A 14,499-nucleotide genomic window follows, 5' to 3' on the forward strand; every position below is an offset into this window, starting at 1 on the left:
TTGAAGAGCCCCGGCCTGCCATAGTAAATTACAATTTTTTGGCAAACATATTTTTTTTTTATTTAACATAATTCCCTCCAAAGGTGATACACTGCGACCCTCCAACTTTTCGATACCACTTTTATAGTACGATTTGTCCTTTGCTTCAAAATAGGCCTTAGTTTCGGCGATCACCTCTTCATTCGACGAAAATGTCTTCCCAGCTAGCATTCTTTTGAGATCTGCAAATCTGAGAACAGGAAATAGTTGCTAGGGGCCAAATCTGGAGAATACCGTGGATGATGAATCTATTCGTGGATTTTTGACACGGTGCATTGTCTTGGTGAAGCAGCACAATCTTTTTCTTCAAATGTGGCCGTTTTCCGGTGATTTCGTCCTTCAAATCAATAGTTTTTGCTTCAACTGTATTTTTTTCCTTAAAAAAGCAATATCTTATCGACAAGCGAAATAACATTTTATCCATTTTTTTCACAGTAACAAAAGTTGCTGCACTCATAATGCTATGAGTCAGGCCGGGGACTTTTCAATTGACTAGTTATATGGAAATACAGCCAATTTTTTAATCAGGGTCCATACAAGTATCCGCAGCAAAGAAACAAGGTATTTATTTAAGAAAATCTTTACTTCTTATTATCACAAAAATATGTACATTCGTAAACCTAGAAACGCGAAATTAAACAATGTTTTTTTTCGAGAGAAGTAATAATGTCACTGTGATACTTAAAACGATTGCACGGAAATCCTTAAAAAATACTAAACGTTTTCTTAATCAGTCTCAATCTTCATCTTTCTTAAACCTAACTATACAAGGAACATGACGTGGTGTCCAGGCGTCTGGATGACAGCCACGCAGATAAGCACACTTGTTAACGACACTCATTCACATCCATTCTCTCTGTTCGATACGTGAGATTCATCTGGCGAGGAGGAGGCGAAATTATACGCGAGAGACTGCTGAGCCCACAGCATCAATACTGATCTATTTTTTCATGGGACTGGGCGCATTCGGTCTGGGTATCATACGCACGGGACCCAGCGAGAGCATCTGCGTGGCGCCCAGGGCGGACACGTTGCCAGGCTGCTTCGTGCTGATGATGGGGATCGCGTACGTCCCGTCGGCGCCCGCGGCAGGCAACGGGATGTAGCTGGTGATGCCCATCTGGGTCAGCTTCTGCATCATGGCCGGGTGCTTGAGGTTGATTACCGGCACGCCCAGCTCGCTCATGCTTCCCGACGTTTTGTGGTATGTCTGGCGGTGCTTGTTCAGTCCCATGGAGTTCGGATACTGCGCGGGACACAGATCGCAACGGTAGGGTAGTCCGGGACCCTTCTTCGTGGGAGTGGTGGGAGGAGGTGGGTTGGAATCGTCTGTCAGGTCGACCGTGGGTAGGTTCTCAGCGGCGGACTGGAAACAAAAGACTAATTAACTATGCTAAACGGTAAACTAGAGGAAAGAAAATTTGTCTGTTTCTTTCTCTTGGCGCTTTTTAAACACAAAACATAGAATTCTCACTATGTGTCTTAACCACTAGAGGACTCGAGGTATAAAAACAAGAATTGTCTTTCGCCAGCTTGGTTTGGTTTGATTGGACGGTCCACCTACTGTTGCGATAGTTGCGGGTTTAAATCCTGCTGAAGCATGGTCGATAAATTTATGTGTATGATTGTCAGGCGAAATGGCAGACCAATCAAGGCAAAATATTTTCCTTACAGGTTTCTACATAACTATTTTAAACTAACCAATCAAATTCACGTTGTCAGCGCCGCCTATGATTGAACTAAGCAAGACTTTGCCCCACTACTTACCACTGGAGTTGCACACCCCCCCTGTGTTGCTCTTACCTTGTTATTACTGGCTCCATTGCTCTTGGCTACTATACTAACCGCCCCGTTCAAACTCAAAGCAGTGGGGACAGAAGACGACGTCGTCTTGGTGACTTCCTTCTCCTTGGGCTTGGCCGAGGCGGTGACCGTGATGCCCCTAGTGGCCAGAATATTCGCCACGGCTTTCGCGTCGGACTTCTGGGGACTGACCACGGGTTTCGGGGGCGGGTTTCGAACTGACAAGGTAATGGAGTCGGACAGGTGCATGATGCTGTTCTCCGCGGACTCGGAACCCCCCTGAAAACAAAAAAAATGCATAAGCACGCTGAAAAAATAAAACGTTTTCTTTCGTTACGCCCGTGACTTGTCAGCCGTGTATTACGTATTACGTGTATAATTGCTCAGAATATACGTGAAAATTTGGTTAAAATGTACGTATGAGAGAATGAATACTATATATACAGCTGCTTTGCAGTTATGACAAATACATTAGGGAGAATGCAGTTGTTTCATATAATGTTATGAAGAAAAATATACACGGGTAGTAACTGAAGAAACTAAGGAGAAATACAGTGGTATCAAGAGTAATTTAACAAGGAAACACAGCAACGAAGGAAACAAGAACTAAATAAAATAAAATGTTTGAAATGTCAAAATTAAATGCAAAAATATTATGACCTTCTGACATCATCGCTATTACTTTGCATAGACTATAGAACAAAACGCAAATAGTGAAAACATGTTGAAAACTGAACAAAAAACAATAGAACTACCTGCACGCTCTCGATTTGCGGCAGCCCACCGTCGGTATTCTTCGGCTGCATGCAGATCACCTGACAATCGTCGTCGTCCTTGTCGGACGGCGTCAGGACGTCCAACTTCTTCCTCTTGGCCATCGCATTGGCCTGGTCCGGATTCCGTTTCACGTTCATCGCCTGTCCGTTCGGCCTGATGCCGTTCTGGGGCCCCCCCATCCGCGGCCTCACCTGACCACGCATCGGTTGCACGCCCGCTCCCCTGGGTCGCACCATGGGGCCCCTCGGTCGCGGCATGGGCGGCCGCGCGTTCATCGGGCCGCCTCTAGGCCCGCCCGGCATCCGAAGCGGTCCGTTCTGGGGTCCCCTGGGAGCAGGCGGTTTGGCGGGCGGCATCGGCGGAGGCCTATAGCCGCCCTGCATCTGGTTGGGCGGCTGTTGCATCTGGTTGGGGGGCATGGGTTGGCCTTGCGTCGACGGCACCTGAAAAACAAAATAACCACATTATTATTGTTACATTTCGATCGACCTGAAACTATTTTACATAATACGATGACCCCTTAAGTTGAAAATATGCAGCAACTGTAAAGTCCAAGATACTAACTTTAAGATCATCACCTTCAGGACGTACGAGTTGGTTTTTACTATCTTGTACAACAACGTTGGATTGGTCTGGGACTGTGCATTTTTCGATTTCAACTTCTTCATCCAACACATTTTCAGCACTGTATAATTTATCAGACGCAACCTCGTTATTATTAGAAATCTCCAATGGCAGTACAGGTAAAGAATCGTTTGATTCATTAGTGGTTTTATACTTTTTATCTGGCTGAAATTCTTCAACTTTCATCCAGTTTTCATCTTTTGTTAACTTATCTTCCTTGTACTTTCTTTTATCACTTTCAGGCAGGTCTGATAATCCCTCATCAGTTTTTTCCACTTTTTCACTTACTGTATCGACATTAAAACATATTTCTGTTAAGGGCCCACTTTTGCTATGGCTTCGATATTTTCTGGACTTAACTTTCGTCTCTTTACATTTTAACCTCTGTTTTATGTCATTACCAGATTTTTTAACAGAAACCTCCCCGTCTATTTTGCTGTCACTAACAAATTCATAGTTTATCCGTTCACAATCATTAATTACTGTTTGTTGTGAATCACACTCCCTCTGCACTCTTTCGATGAGCTTGGTCAACCTTCCTAACATTGGACTAAACTCCTTAGGTTCAATCACAATACACAACGTTCAACACTATTTTGTTTACCCTTGAATCCTTGATAATCTTTTGATCACATTGGAAATTCCTAGGAATACCAAAATGTTTTAATTTTTTTCTGGGTTCATTGCAGTAATCTAAACTTGTAAATTGCTGGTTTGCTTTATTTTATCAAAATGGCACACACAACGACTCTCTGTAATGATTCTCTGTAATAATCCCACTGTTATTATGTTATTTCTATGTCTTGAAATGCTCACATATATTGTAACACCAAATATTTTTCGTATAAGCGTGTACTCTAAACTATTATCACCAAATATCTCGGAACACGAATATCCTGTAGTAGTTAGGTTATTATTTTTATAACCTGCTTCAGGTCGCTCAGTGATTCGGATAGACAAACCGAGACAACTCTTTAATGTCAAATTTAAAGAAAAATATTCCAGGATTATGTTGCAAACTTTACATCTTCTGATCTGTTATACGATTTTTGTGCATAAACTACGATACATTGGAACGGCAGGGGAGGAAGGTTTTTATTGATAAACCTAAAAATGAGGGAAAAAGTCTAAATGATTGGCAGATGCTGGTCGATTCAAATGTACCTTCCGGGACTGACCGTTTTTGTGCCTTTGTGCGTTTAACTACCTTATCGACAACGTTGCCAGCTCTTTTTTAGTATTCAAGGGGCAAACGATAAAAGCTAACGTCTAAGCATATTTGGATGCAGACAAAATATCGATATCGATATTTTCTGAAAAATTTTTCTTTTTTTCTTAAAAAATATCGATATATTTTTTGTTAAATATCGATATTTTTTATGCTTATTGCAAAAAAATATCGTTACTATTTAGGAGATTTAGAAGAAATATATATATATATATATATATATATATATATATATATTTTAATACTTCACTATTATTTTTTCTATATTCTATGTTATATTTTTTTGTAAATATCGATTTTTTTTATACTTATTGCAAAAAAAATCGATATTTTTTTAAATATCGACATATCGAAACATCGATATATTTTTCGGTGGCCAACACCCCTAATTTGGCGGGATTTCGAATAGTCTTAATTCCACATCTCCAAGTTAAGTTATCATCTACGGGTTAAGTAACAAACGCTCACCATGGAATTGGGTGATTGTCCGGCGTTTCCCATCTGTTGCTGTTGCATGGGCGGCGGCGGTTGCATCTGTCCCATCTGGTGCTGCGGTGGGGGCGGAGGCATGTGCGGCGCGGGATGTTGAGGGGGATATCCCGGACCGGGCGGGTAATACATGGGGCTTGGTGGCCTGAAAGATATGCGGGATCTTAATGTTACTACGAAATAATATGTGGTATGGTATAATTTTTTTTTATTAATTTCCTAGAACGTTAACAATATGCCCGTGGGCAGTAAGTATTATTATATGATTTCAGTTATAACTATCCACATGACATGTAGAAGATAACTTCAGTAAGTGATCTACGGTACGACTTGTAATCTAAATCTTATTCTAGATATTATCCTAACTTCTAATTATTTATTATATATCTATTATCCTAACTAAAAACTATTCTAGCTTATTATAGAGATCATTAAATTTCACTCTATGTGTCTATTAATCAGTTCGTATGGCAGTTTGCGTTTGAGCCTACGCACTTCACTGTTATCGCGAATTTAACTGTTCGGCGAGTGCATTGGGAGGCAGTCTTTCAGAGTACTTCGCACTAACATTCCGAATCACACTAGTTATGCGTTCTATGAGGATATCGCGCTGAATCAGTTTGTTGGATACGTAATATGGGGCATCGACGATGACTCGACTTTGTTTGCTTTGATACGCCACGTTTTCAACCACAATTCGACTTTGTTAAGATGAGGTTGGAGGTTTCTTGTGGCTGATATTGGATCCTACTGTGATCATAAAACCGCTGTATCGTCAGCATATGTTGCAACAGTAGTGTTTCTTGAGGTCGGTAGGTTAGCTGTATACAATAGATATAACAATGGGCCAAGAACACTGCGGAACACCCGAATATAGTGGGTGTAGGTCAGTGTATTCGTCACCCTATTTGACAATAAAATGTTTGTCTGTGAGGTACGATTTCAGCAGTTGAAAGTGCGTATGGGGCAAAAGCTTTATCAATTTAACATGCAGTCCAGTGTGTCCAGTCCATCCAGTCCATTTTTATCGTTTAAGTTTTTGTTAATTTGGCATTTTTCTCTTTTCGGCAATTTTTTGTTTAATTATAGATGAAATATAATTAAACTTTTGATATGTCGCGCTATTAGGTGTTGAGTACTATTCGGCCTCTTGTATAGTTTTTGTTATATTTTTGGCTGCTATTTCTGTATCTCTTTCTGTTTTGAGAGGTAAATTTAGTGATAACAAACTGTCTAATTTTTCTCTAAATAATGGCCAGTTGGTTTTAGTGTTATGCAAGGAAGGTGATTTCGTTTTATTGAGAATATTTGAGTTCACTGTTATAATAACTGGTGAGTGATCAGATGATAGATCGAAGCATGATTCAGCTTTGCACGTTTTGGTGTCAATATTTTTTGTAACACAAAAGTCGATGGTATTGGGAGTTTTATTTCTATCTGACGGCCAACATGTTGGCTCAGCAGTAGAGATATGCTGTAAGTTATGTGCCTTCATTGCTTTGACCAATTCTCTGCCTTTTGGTGTTATTAATCTAGAACCCCACATAACATGTTTTGCATTGTAGTCTCCTCCGGCAGTGAATCTATTACCCAGCGTGTTAAAGAAACCGTGGTATCGTTCTGCCTTGTTGTTATGTTTAGGTGGACAATAGATAGCACTCGTTGTTAATGGCCCGTGCACTTCTTCAATGGTCACACTGATGGCTTGTAAACATTCCTCGCTGAATGTCTCTCTTTCCTGGTGTTTTATGTTTTCAGGGATAATTATAGATGTTCCTCCATGTGCTTTATCATCTGGGTGTTTTAAGTGATACAGCTTGTATTTCGGAATCCGTATGTACTTTCTATCAGTGAAATGTGTTTCTGATACCATCATGATATCATTAAAATGATATGATATCATATCATAACAGGTCAAATTCAAATTATTCTTTTACTACCACAAAACTCTGAAATCACTTACTGGTACTGATACGGCTGGTTCATCGATGGATGTGGCGGATACGGATGTGAGGGGTACATGGGCGGATGCTGGTACGGCGGCTGTTGCGGTGTGGGGAACTGCTGTATGTTGATCAGGACGTTCTGTTGGTGCATGCCCTGAGCGTTGCTCGGTTGCAGGCGTGACACCTGCTGCGCGAGAGCCTGCATGGGTAGACCGGTGATGCTGTCAAGGGACGACGAGGCCGACGTGGACGAGACCGCCTGGTTCGGATTGTACAGTTGCTGGAAACAAATCGGGACGCCTTAGCTTAGCTCGAGTTCCTTAGCTAACGGGGTTCGAGAAACAAGATGTGGTATGTGGACCTGCGATTGGTTGGTATTCAGTTACAAAAAATCTGATGAATTCAGGATTTGTTATCGGAAATGAAAATTAATGAATTTTTACCAGTGGAAATCTGAAAACTTTCCATTAGTTGTCCTACGATATTGTAAAATAATAATTGTAATCGGTATCAGGTCTATAAATTAATTTTAAAGGATTTACAACGGACGGTGTTATTGTATATTGAATCGATTCGGGTACATTTGAAACCAACTTCACATGGAAGCCCCATTTTTCGATATATGTCATTTCGTCGAAGTGTAAACGAACAATTTGTTCGGTGCATTGAACATATCTTAATTTGTATCGGGTAACTCGCATTTGCCGCTCAACGTCATCGAATGCTGTGTGAAGCGTATAGCAACCATGCTCCATCGTTGAAAAAGTGGTTATTTTAACACCGAATACAAGAGCGTTCAGGGCGGAAACAAATTTGAAGGTATTACCCGATGAAACCATCAGTGGGAAGCGCTCGCGACCCGGAATTGATGCGTTTGGGTCGAGCACTGTGCGAAAAACAGTCGGAATACGAGCAAAGACGCCACAACAACTATCAAACATTCGACAATATGTTCCAAAACCAGTAAAAAATACTTAGAAACTTTAAACTGGGAATGGCTACCCACCCACCGTATTCTCCAGACCTCGCACCTACTTGTTCCTACACATGAGCGTTCCTGTTTGAGTAGCGCTTCACATCTTATGAAGATGCCAAAAAAATAGATCGCTTCGTGGATAGCCCCAAAACATAAAGTACCGGCTACCGATGGACAATACTTTGAATAAAATACATTGTAAGGATGTTCCACAATAAAGCTTCAAATTATAAAAAAAAGCTTTTAAAACTAATTTATAGGCCTAGTAAATTTAAATTAATGCTCCAATCGCACGTCACATCCTGTTTCTTCTAGTGTCCTTTTCTTTCTACGACTATAGGAAAACAGAGATCTAGTATGCGACTGGTTTGTTCTGAACGCGCACACTTTGACAACCTACATCAGGTTATGTTTATTTGTTCATTCTATTATGCTTTTACTGACTCGTTAATTTGTTATATATGTTATCAAGATGTACATTATTAGTTTTCCATTATGAATTGATGAAATGAAACAATTATAGGGAAGCCAAGATGACAAATCGAGTTTATGAATATATATTAATCCCAGTAGGTATCTGTCAGTGTACTATAAATATGTTACTGTACAAAACTCACTGGAAAAACTTAACCAAAACCTAATAAATAAACGAGTAAATAATGTTTTTTTAAAGAAAAATAAACAAAACATCATTTAACATACACGAAAAATAATGCTTTTTGTCTTTTTTCGCCGCCATGTTTAGCAAATTTAGGTATGAACATTTTTAGACTATTTGGATAATTAATTTTTTCGCTTATTTTTTCCCTTAAAAAAATCAAATCTCAATGGAAAATGAACAAAGATATTTCAAAGAGAATGTAGGTAACAAGCAAAACTAGCTGTTTTATAGGGTGTTATACAAATGTATGTAAAACATTTAAAGTTTTAGAAAATAATGACAAAAGTATAGATACTCAGTAAATATTTTTTATATTTTTACGCAAAAACTCTGTAAGAGCATAACATAAATGAATGAAATTATCAGGATATATGTAGAATTTAATGCTCAATAAGATGTTATAATTGTAGTATAGGCATAAATAAAAGTTCTACACAATAATTATAAAAATATTTTTTCCACCGTACTTTTCTTCGTCTTTGTCTACTTTTCATCTATTTTATCTTTTTATAACGGTGGAAAAGCCCATGAACAGTTCTTATGCAGAATTTAATGCACAACGAGATGGTATAATTAAATTATGTGCATAACAGAAGTTCCAGAAAATACTTTCGGCTAATTTTTCTCCTATTCATTTTTATAACTCTGGAAAGACTTACAATATACTGATCAAAAATATAAAATAGAATTTACATAGAATTTAATTAATAATTTAATATTTTGTGTATACTTGAATTTCTATAAAATAATAAATAAGATATCTAGAGATCTATAAATTGTTTTGGATGTAATTAAATTTGATTTTTTTCCTTATAAATGTGGAACAAGACAGTTCTCTAAAAACACGTTGGTTGTGTGAAAATACTAAATGCAAAGAAAATACATCCATACTATGTGAATATACCTAAAATAATATATATATCAATGTTACCACTTCTATATTGAAATTACCATATTTGACATCAACTTTGTTTTATTTTCTTTCACCTTTATTAATGTTTTCGATGAAAAGCTTTTATTTCTATTATTTTAAGCTATTTAGTGAAGAAGAAATGTATATTTAATAAATTTGAGCAACATAAACATCTAATGATGCAAGTTTGATATTATTTTGAGTGGAATTTTTCAATTTTCCACTAATTTCCCTAAAATATTGGTAATTACAATCCGATTGTGACGAATTAGTTTTGAAAGAGAAAAAATATCTTTAGGGAAATATACTTTTCACAGAAACAGAAATACGTAAACATTATAAACGTCATACATAATCAAACTAAATTGAAATGTCAATCATTTTACTTAAGTGCGCCTGCGCTTAACTAGCCAGTCATATACCACATCCCATTTATTTCCGTGTAATTTGTGTTGCTTACCATAGCTCCACGGTTCCGTTCGTTGTAAGTGTCCAACGAAATGAACTCATTCTCGTTGCTCGTGGAGAAACCTAAATCCTTCGCTTTATCATTATTATTAAACAATGACATAAAATTACCGTCATCCGGCAGTTTTAGGGGATCTTCCAGCGAAGGCGTGGTCCAGATGGGCGCTATGGTGTGATTGGGATCTTGAAATAAACGCCACTAAGTCGGGGAAGGTGCGCGCGCGCACGGTTAAACTTACCCAGAGTGGGGTCTCCCGTGGGATTGTCGTCCGTAATCTCCGTGATGGTGCATCTTTCCGGTTCGGGGTCCTTGAACAGGCCGGTCGTCTTGATTTTGATCTTGGGGTACTCGGGGGCGCCCGTGGGAGACGGTTCCGGCGGTGGGGTCGGCTCCGCGCCCGGGATATGGCCGTATTCCTGGGAGGCATTATTGCCAGGAGTTAGCGCGTCCACCTGGAACATCACAAACTTTAACATCGTAACGTTGTAACGCTCTCAAAGTAAGTAAAAAACAACACAACCGATGATCCCTTTTTTAATATGAAAACCCACATACATATTAATGTATGTGATATTTATAAACAACGGTAACGGACGTGTGGTTACTCGTCAATGCTCCAAAATACACCAATTATAAACGTTGTCATAGCAACGTTCGATACGAATTGACATTTGTCAAAACCTCTCAATACCAAAGAAAAAAGATTTAAAAAAATTAATTGGAAGACATGTCAACATACACCAAAGCCGTAAGCAAAACTAAAACTGTGATAAAAAAAATCAACAGAATGAATTATGTTATGAACTGTTAATATGGGAACGGCGAGTCCATATACGAATAGCCAAAAAAAATTGTTTTGGTTAGTTATATGAATACATTTGATTAACTTCATAACCCTGGTTGTCTTCACATTTACTCATTTTAATCATTTCTTTTAATTTTTATTACAGATAAAATACATCGAGGCGTTACAACATATCGACATTTTGTCTATGAACATCCCTACAGTCATTGTCATTTTTCCAATTTCATTCGCATTATGGATACTCTGGCTTTAATCTGTATGCTCCGCGAAAAATCGTATTATTACCAAATTTACGCGGTTCTATTAGAAAGACTGGTGACGTTTAATTTTGTTTTAACATCTTTTAGAAGATGAAAGACTCGTTACTCATACTGATACTTCAAAAAACACGACAAAAGTGATGTTAAAAAAAAGTGTTGTTTTGAAGTGTTTAATAGTGTCAATTTGGATAAAGATATACTGCATAAAATAATGAGAAATAAATAATGAATTAAATAAAGATCTCAAAAAGTAAGTAAAGTCCCAATTACTTAATGAATTATATTAACATTGTTTTCACCGATATTTTCGAAAATATAAAGTTAAAACACTGATATAATGAATTTGAGGCTTTATGGATATTTAATTTTATATATCTAATTATTTAGTTATAGTTTGGATGCTCTAAAACATCATTTATTTTGTTTTCCCTGAGAACATTCCATAATTTCATGTTCTAGTAACTGTAGTGTTTCCTACAGTGACTTCGTGATTTATTCTGACTAAAAATTGTTTTATACAACTTGTTGCTGCAGAGAAACACAAATATAAATAGCAAAAAATACGGGCAAAGTCTAAAATCATATAAATATATCATCAAACTGCAATATATTATTGCTGTTTTGACATTTAAACGAACACAATTGAAGAAGACATACAACCATTGTTTTACCAAAACAAACAGGCAAACTTGATGTTACTCACCCCCGCCGTGTTGTCGATATTATTAGAATCCTCCGACTCCTGAGACTGATCCTGATGGCTGATGGATTCGGGCGGCGATTCCACGACTCCCAACAGAGACTCGCCAATAACCTCAGCGAAATTAGGCGAGAAGCACACACTCGTCCTATTCTCGTTCTGTACAATAACAGGCGTTAAAACAACAAAAATCCCTCAGTGTTAAGACTACCCTTACCTCCGGATCCTGTACAACTTCTGAACTGTCAAAGGAGGTCTCTTGTTGATCGTTATAACCTATAAAGTACAGTGATTTATTTTGGGTGGTGATGATGGCAAAATTTACGTACCTTCGAGATTATCCCCCTCAAAGTCCACCTGATGCACCTCCGACTGGTAGTTATCCGAGCTTGTCTCCTCCACGGTGGAGGCGACAGAGGACTGCGGCGACGACACTATTTCGAAGCTGTTCCCTGTGCGATTCTACAAAGTTAAATCACGTTTTAGGACTTAATGTTTCTGTTGCAGATTTCAACGATACCCGACATAAATATATTTAGTATCACTGCATATCGAGACACTATATGGTTGTCAGGTTATCGTTGGCCACAGATCTGTGGTTATGGTGGTTAATTGTTATTGATTGTGGTTTGTTTTCTAATTAATAGCTACCGGTACCTTTAAAGTGATCTTCAGAGGGGGATGGGATTCCTCTATCTTATCCAGGATTACGAGAGGTTGTTTAATGTGGCTCAAGATGTGACGATGTAGAGACTCGGTGTCCTCACAGAACAATTCACAATCCAAGCATCGTAGAGGACCGGCAGACGATGATTCGGTTTGGTGATCTGCAAATACACGGGGGAAACGATGAGCGAAATACGGACGGGGACAGGCGACAAAATCGAGGTAAAAGCCTTCTTATTCGGTGTCTCTAACTTGGGGAAGAAAGATTGTTTACCTCAATTTCGTCCGTAAGTCGGCGTTGTTATTGTTGTCCAGTCGACAACGGACGCTCTGTTTGTAAACAAAAAAAAAAAAAAGATCTCGTCCGGCTGTGGGGAACAAAACACAACACAGCGATGCTTGAGATCTCACGCGCTACAAAAAATCTACCCGCGACACGGGACAAACGACCTACCACGATCCAAATTAGGCGCCGCGTCGCTCGCTTGTTTCATCTTCCTGAAAAACGCGACATGATTTAACGGCGGCCGTGGTCAAACGTTCGAAACCGCTCGGCGCTGCCATTTCCGTGTAACTCGTGCCGTAAAACTTCGCCGTGAGCTCCGATCGACGCCAACTACGATTGCGATGTGACGAACCGCCCTAGGGTGGCGCGGAGGGTGCGGGGCTCGAGGGGCGAGCGAGAGAGAAGGCACGACTACGCGCTTGCCCGATACGGCCGATGCCAAAGGAGCCTTGTTGGACGAACAGGCGATAAAACACTAAAACGCGAGGCCAGAGCGCAAGGCTGTGGCGGCCTGGGGAGGTCGCGGGGAGGGTGAGGTCATCCAACCCGGACGGAAATCAGTATTGGGCCACCGTCTCTCACAAAGTCGTCTCCTCTCTCTCTCTCACCCGTCAGCATTGCTGGCTATTTCTCGCCCGACCTGAATATTAAACAATCGCCGACGCCGATTCTGAGCCGGCGTGTCGTCGCTCTTTTGTTTGTTTTGACAGCTCCGAGTTCCAAGGCTCGCTAGGAAAAAATAACGAACGCGAAACGTTACCATCGTACGGGTGACGTCTCTCTCTCTTTTTTTTGACAGCTACGTTGACGCACTATCTCCCCGTTGGTTCGTTTGCGGTTTCGAACGTTTGACAGGCCGGTGAGCACTGAAGGCGGCAGGAACGCGTACCGAAACGACGCGCTGGTTTCGTCCAAGGTCTTCGGCGCGCGACTGATCGAAACTACCTTCCGCGAGCCAGTGAAACGAGAGGATTATCGCTGCCGTGCCCGCTTTTGAGGTTGTTGTTTTGTCACGTCGCCCATGGTGACAGATGAAAAGCGTGTTTTAATTGCTGGCGACGTGATACTGTACTTCTGAGCTAATATGCTGATTAGGAGCATTTATCTGCGCGGCATTGATGGTCCAGCGAGTCAAGGCGACAGCTCTGCGAACAGCTAAACGAAAGTCGACCGAGTTCGAACCCCCACGTTACCCACAAACATTTTTAAATCAAAAAAATATATAACACCAAAACTATAAATACCTAACTAAAAATAAGGCAAGAGATGATTTAAATCCAAGGCCAACTCGCTGTTAAAAGGCTCTCTCTCGCTCGTATCGATAATGAGGTGATTTGTAGTCGGTATGGAGAATTTTCGTGATAAAAGAGATAACGCACAGCACTCACAAAAATAATTTGAATCAGTCTACTTCCTATCGATTGGCGACATGTTACTGGAGCTATCATTCCGATTACGAAACCGCATTTATTAGTATACGCGATAAAAATACAGTTTCACATAAACAGGACAGTTTTTTATCTGAAAATAAGCTGTTAATAATTGACGGGCGGTTCAAGGAGCTAGCCTACAATTATTTGGAGAATTTGTATTGATTTTATAGCAATTATGTTTAGAAAATTCTAAAATGTATTTCAATATCTAAATAAACAAGTTTTTATTCAACCAGTGTTTTGAGTTCCACAAAATGGTAGTGAGTGTTCGGACAAACAATCGCATCGACAGCCACACGTTCCGACCGACCAGACGAACATTCCTACAAGCCCTATACCTATACCTGGTGTACCGGAAAATTATTACGGGTTTTTCTCGAATAAGTTATATAATTTCCAAAAAGTAGAAAAATGTATTTATTCG

The 14,499-nt window shown here is 39.6% G+C and overlaps 1 protein-coding gene across 4 annotated transcripts; it reads right to left on the bottom strand.

The window, feature by feature from the left end:
- Positions 1–603: 603 nt before the first annotated feature.
- Positions 604–13,614, bottom strand: LOC143201699 (uncharacterized). 4 transcript variants are annotated; one of them, XM_076412919.1, is made up of 14 exons: positions 13,403–13,567; positions 12,811–12,854; positions 12,348–12,517; positions 12,020–12,152; positions 11,908–11,966; positions 11,694–11,849; positions 10,164–10,377; positions 10,036–10,107; positions 9,917–9,987; positions 6,924–7,186; positions 4,940–5,105; positions 2,598–3,062; positions 1,843–2,121; positions 604–1,405 (listed from the first exon to the last, which is right to left on the bottom strand). In XM_076412919.1, the coding sequence occupies exons 2-14, from the start codon at positions 12,848–12,850 to the stop codon at positions 980–982; spliced, it is 2,514 nt and encodes an 837-aa protein (XP_076269034.1). In that variant the 5' UTR covers positions 12,851–12,854; positions 13,403–13,567; the 3' UTR covers positions 604–979. The 4 variants fall into 4 exon arrangements, with proteins under 4 accessions (XP_076269034.1, XP_076269036.1, XP_076269033.1 ...); XM_076412921.1 differs by having other exon boundaries at positions 9,917–10,107; positions 13,403–13,614; XM_076412918.1 differs by having other exon boundaries at positions 9,917–10,089.
- Between the last annotated feature and the right edge of the window lie 885 nt (positions 13,615–14,499).

Source organism: Rhynchophorus ferrugineus, unplaced genomic scaffold, assembly GCF_030347505.1.
Source record: "Rhynchophorus ferrugineus isolate W39M unplaced genomic scaffold, kcgeb_rfMv2 rfM8, whole genome shotgun sequence".
NCBI classification, from domain to species: domain Eukaryota; kingdom Metazoa; phylum Arthropoda; class Insecta; order Coleoptera; family Curculionidae; genus Rhynchophorus; species Rhynchophorus ferrugineus.